The sequence below is a fragment of the Juglans microcarpa x Juglans regia genome, chromosome 8S, assembly GCF_004785595.1.
Source record: "Juglans microcarpa x Juglans regia isolate MS1-56 chromosome 8S, Jm3101_v1.0, whole genome shotgun sequence".
NCBI classification, from domain to species: Eukaryota; Viridiplantae; Streptophyta; class Magnoliopsida; order Fagales; family Juglandaceae; genus Juglans; species Juglans microcarpa x Juglans regia.
The window spans coordinates 1,500,301-1,506,129 of record NC_054609.1 but is presented as its reverse complement, the minus strand read 5'-3'; the positions used below and the strand labels follow the sequence as shown (position 1 = coordinate 1,506,129).

At 32.6% G+C, this 5,829-nt stretch overlaps 1 protein-coding gene across 1 annotated transcript; it reads left to right on the top strand.

Annotated features, from left to right (window-relative positions):
- Window positions 1-1,626: 1,626 nt before the first annotated feature.
- Window positions 1,627-5,355, top strand: LOC121243973 (disease resistance protein RUN1-like). Its single transcript, XM_041142031.1, has 4 exons — window positions 1,627-2,251; window positions 2,792-3,923; window positions 4,004-4,282; window positions 4,388-5,355. The coding sequence occupies exons 1-4, from the start codon at window positions 1,740-1,742 to the stop codon at window positions 5,285-5,287; spliced, it is 2,823 nt and encodes a 940-aa protein (XP_040997965.1). The 5' UTR covers window positions 1,627-1,739; the 3' UTR covers window positions 5,288-5,355.
- Window positions 5,356-5,829: the final 474 nt, after the last annotated feature.

The window sequence follows — 5,829 nt, the reverse complement described above, 5'->3', positions numbered from 1 at the left end:
TGTAAGTTGTATATTTGTGGAAGATAAATACTGCTCCTGGTCAGCATTCTTGAGGGGAGAGAGACTAGCGGTGCGGCTTGAAGAGAAAGAGAAGGATTGTATGGGATAATCACCTGAGGTCGGTTATATTGTAATCCTTACAGAATGATGATGTGTCATCTAATTAATGGAGTGCAAGGCTACGTTTGGGTAGCAAAATCTTCTCAACACTCTTTAAGTATTCTCGTACTTATGAAAATACTTCACATGCCAAACAACTTAAAATACTCTTAATGTGACTCACAAACTCACTTCAATCTCTATTCATAACTATTCACAAACATTCCATAATATTTATCACTATTAAATATAAAATAAAATAAATTACTATAATATTTATCACTATTATATATAAAAAAAAATCATCATTAAAAAAAATCAAGCATTGAAAGGATTCACACATTTTTCAATTATCTATCCTAAAATCAATAACTCAACATATTTCATACATTCAAACAACTCAAAATACTCTCAATGGGACCCACAAACTCACTTCAATCTCTATTCATAACTATTCACAAACATTCATAATATTTTTCAAGTATTTCCATTATCCAAAGGCAGCCTAAATCCTATCTTGACACACATCCGGTTCCTAGCCTCACCCCAAATGTTAACATTGAATTATTCATTTTTTTATTATATAATAATAAAATAATATAAAATAAATTTGATTTAGATTCTTTTATTCACAGCGAATCCTTATATTAAATTTTTTATTTATTCATATAGTAATAAAAAAATATTAATTAAAAAAATATTTAATTTTTTATTATTAATTTATTTAATTTGATCATATTTTATTATTCTATTTATTATATATTAATTAATAGTCATATTCTAATTTATTTAATTGGTTAATGGACATGTACTGTATAGTTGATCAAAATCGGATACTTTGCTTATCATGCCTTCAAAATACAAATGTGAGAATTCTCAAAAAAGCATGCCAATGGTACCCATAGTCTTGGAGCATTAGTATTGACTTTATGAAAAGCCTAGCTAAATATAAAATATAATGAATTTGATCAAAATAGAGTTAAATTGAATTAGTCAAAGAGATAAAGTGAGAAGTTTTAAGTTACAGTAAATGGATGTATTTTTTCAAATTTAAAAAGTTAATGTTCACTCATTAAATTTAATTTTTATTCACTTTTAATCTCCAACGATCTTTTTCATTTACGTTTAATCTCCAACCGTCTTGTAATAATAATACAATAATCAAATTAAATTATTAATTAACATATAATTAGTGTAATTATAAAATATTAAAAATATAAAAATATTATTATTAAAAAAATAATATTATATTATTATTTTAATAAATTCAATAATTAATTTAGTATAAAGTTATGGATAAAAAAGATTTAGATATATAAAAAAATATAGTTTTCATCAAAATTTAAAAATGAATTTAATTTGTCATTGGGAAATCCCTCCATAATGCTACAGCCGGCTAATTCATGAGGATGTTTCCTACTCACGTTCCTCATTGACCTGCACTAGGAACTAGGAAGACTTTGACTCTTCAAAACCTTATAAAATTCCAAACTTTTCCACGGAATTCTTCCAAGCAGATTTCAGTGTTAGCATGAGTTTTGGGAAAAGATCGATCAGTTAATTGAGGGCTTGCTTTTGCATTGTATATCTTTTATAATCTAAGCTCGAAGATGCTTAATTAGCTAAGCCAAGTGTCCGATATGGCTTCCACCAGCAATATTCAAATAACCCCTTCATCAGCCCCTTCCTCTCGTTCCGAACACCAAAAGAAATACCAAGTTTTCCTCAGTTTCAGAGGTGAAACCCGTAATACATTTACCAGCCATCTATGCGATGCATTGCGTAATAAATTTATCTACACCTTTAAGGATGATGAAAGACTGGAGATCGGAACATCCATTAAGGAGGAACTCTTGGATGCAATTGAGAAGTCAAGAATAGCTGTCGTCATTATTTCAAAAGAGTATGCATCGTCCACATGGTGCTTGGAAGAACTTGTAAAGATTCTTGAATGCAGGAGAGATAGAGAGATGAAAGTTTTGCCCATTTTCTATCATGTAGAACCTAGAGATGTGCGGCACCAGGAGGGCAACTTTAGAGATGCCTTTGCACAACACGAGCAAAATCTCGTGGACGAAGACAAGGTGCAAACTTGGAAAAATGCTTTGAAAGAAGTGTCCAATCTCGTTGGAAGACCTTTGAAGATCAACGAGTAAGATACAAGATTTTTCTCTAGTGAGAATCTTTCTTCCTTTTCAAAATTTTTTTTTCGTTATGGCTGTAAAATACACAATTATTACAGTATCACTATAACAAGATTTAAGGACTTAATTTGTCTCAATATTCTTCTCAACTTTCCTAATTAGATGTAATTGGCTTGACTAGCTAAGTATACTTGAAGAAACCTATTCCACAAGTTCCATATAATTTATTTATTTTTAATCATCTTAATTTTTGAAATATTATTGTCATCACTATGCCAAATACTAAATCAATAATAGAATACCAAATTAACCATGTGCCCTGTTGCAAAAGGTTGGCATGGCACTTTTGCTTTTTCGTAAAATTTCTTTATGCAATTAAGAAGCAATCTCATCTCAGACTCGAAGTGTTTGCTTTGGGTAATAAAAAAATTCTTCTTATAAATTTCACTTGTTTCACTTGTTTAAGAATCAGCCCTTACATATCTCTTTGTGATTTGTGTTGGTTTTGAGTTGACTCATCAATAGGCTTTATTTTATCTGTTTTATAGGGATGAGCTGATGTTTATCAAAAGCATTGTTAAAGATATATCTGGAAAATTGATAACCCTTATTGATGATCCTGAGTACAACCTTGTTGGGATAGACTCTCATGTTAAGGAAATGAATAAGCATTTAGATATTGGATCGAATGATGTTCGCTTTATAGGGATATGCGGGATGAGTGGATTGGGCAAGACAACTCTTGCACGAGTTATATTTCAAGAGTTCAAACATCTATTCCAAGCTAGTAGCTTTCTCGAAGGTGTTAGTTCGCGTTTTAAAGAAAATAATCCAGTTGCTTTACAAGAAAAGCTCCTTTCTGATATGAAGTTGAAGGATGAGCAAGAAAAATGGGATGAGCTGAAGGGAATTGATGTGATAAGGAGTAGATTATGTCGCACAAAAGTTCTTATTGTTCTTGATGATGTGGATAAAAAAGAACAATTAGAAAAATTAATTGGGAACTGCAATTGGTTTGGACCAAGGAGTAGGAACTGCGATTGGTTTGGAGCAGGGAGTAGAATCATTGTGACCACCAAAAATAAACATTTGTTAACAGAATGTGAAGTGCAATTTATATACCAGATTAAAGGACTACACAAAAAAGATGCTTTACAGCTTTTTTGTCAACAAGCCTTGCATACTAATCAATGTGAAAATCAAGACTTTTTGGATCTATGCAATCGCTTTGTGAGTTATGCCGATGGTCACCCTTCAACTCTAAAACATTTGGGTTCCTCCATGTTCGGAAAAGAAAAAGAAGTATGGGAAAGTTTGCTGGAGAGATTAGAAGTACTACCTAATAAAGATATTCAAAAGAAACTCAAAAAAGATTATGATGCATTGGAGGAGACAGAGCAAAAAATGTTCTTAGATATTGCTTGTTTCTTCAAAGGGGAAGACAAAGATCGAGTAATAGATTTATTGGAAGGTTCTTCTGATTGCTTCCCTAAGAGTGATATAGACACTCTTGTGGACAAATATCTTGTCACTATTTTGGAGAGCAAAAAATTGGGGATGCATAGTTTACTGCAAAGAATGGGTTGGGAAATTGTTCGCTGTCAACATACTGGCAAGCCTGGAAAACGCAGCAGATTATGGCGTCGTGATGATATCTTTGAAGTTCTACGGGAAAATTCTGTAAGTGATACACACACACAATGCTTGTGACTATTTCTTGCATGGTTCCATTTGTTTATTTTGTTATTTTTAATTACCAGGGAACATATAAAGTCGAAGGCATAATGTTAAGTACCTCGTCTCCACACCAAGAAGAAGACTTGAATCCTGAAGCCTTTTCAAAGATGAATAAACTTAGATTAATTAAAATATGTGATGTGAATCTTCCATGGGGCCTCAAGTCTCTCTCTAATTGGTTGCGACTAATGGAATGGCATGAATATCCTTTGGGTTCCATACCGGAGAGCTTTCAACCAAACAATCTTGTTGAGCTCATTATGCATCGCAGCAACTTTCTGCAATTACCAATGGCTTTTCTTGTGAGACATTTTTCCTAGAATAGTTTATTTTTATTTTTATTTGGAATAAGTTCTTGAAGTCTTAAATTTTCTCTATTTCTCAATTTTTATATTGTTGCATCACAGAAATTAAAGAAGTTGAAAGTCATGGACTTTAGAGGCTCTAAAAACTTGACGATGACTCCTGACTTCTCTGGATGCCCAAGTCTTCAAAGGTTAATTTTTGATGGTTGCACAGGATTGTCCAAAGTTCACCCATCTATTGGAGCTCTCAAGCATCTTATACTATTAAATCTCAAAGATTGTAAATGTCTGAGTAGCCTTCTGCATGAGATCAACTTGGAATCGTTGAATCTTTTGATCTTATCGGGTTGTTCAAGTTTCAATAAGTTTCCAGAGATTGGGCAGAATATGAAGCTTTTGTCGGAGCTTTATTTGGATGGGACTGCCATTGAGGAACTCCCATTATCAATTCAACATCTAATCGGCCTGACATTACTAAATCTTGGAGAGTGCAAAAAGCTTTCGTTTTTTCCGGGTGACATTTGTTGTTTACCTGCTCTTAAAACTCTCAATCTCTCTGGATCAACCCCCACCTTGCCGTTGTTGAACTGTTTTTCATGGTTGACCTTTTTAGTAGCTCTAAATCTACGTGACTGCAATCTATTGGATGGAGCACTGCCCGAAGATCTTAGTAGCTTATCCTCCTTGGAGACTCTGAATTTGAGCAGAAACAATTTCACACGCTTGCCCGACAGCATTTCTCAGCTTCAAAAGCTTAAAGTTCTTTATTTGGCTAATTGTAGAAAGCTTCAGTTATTGCCAAATATTCCCTCAATTACATTTGTAATGGATCGAGAATGCCTTGCACCCAAAATTTTTCCCAATCAAGTTGTAGTGTTGACTTCAGCAGGGAGGTCCAAATCTGACAATATTAAGTTGAGGGAGGCGTCGGAGGTTGGGTCAGCGTGCAAGCGAAAAATGGAAGAGGCGTTTGGGCAGAGGGAAATGGCAAAGGTGGTATGATTTGACAAGCCCGGTAGACTCAACGCCGACTTGATACGAGATTTGTAGTTTTAAGGGTGTGTTTGGATGTTAAAGTGAATTGAGTTGAATTAAGTTGAGATGATAAAATATTGTTAGAATATTATTTTTTAATATTATTATTATTTTGAGATTTGAAAAAGTTGAATTGTTTATTATATTTTGTATTGGAATTTAAAAAAATTATAATTATGAGTTGAGATGAGTTTGAGATCCAAACTCACCTAGATTTGTAAAAAGGGGTTGACTTTGAACTAGTAGGAGGAGAGATTTCTTTTGTAGCTTCGAAATGAATTGAGATGATTTGTAAATAGTAGAAAAAAATTAAATTATTTATTATCTTTTATGTAGAAATTAAAAAAAATTATTTTGAGATTTGAAAAAGTTGAATTATTTATTATATTTTATATGAGAATTTGAAAAAATTGTAATTATGAGATGAGATGAATCGAGATGAGTTGAGGTAAGTTATGAATACAAACGAGGCCTCAAAGTTATTTTCATTTCCATTTTCTTGATTTTAG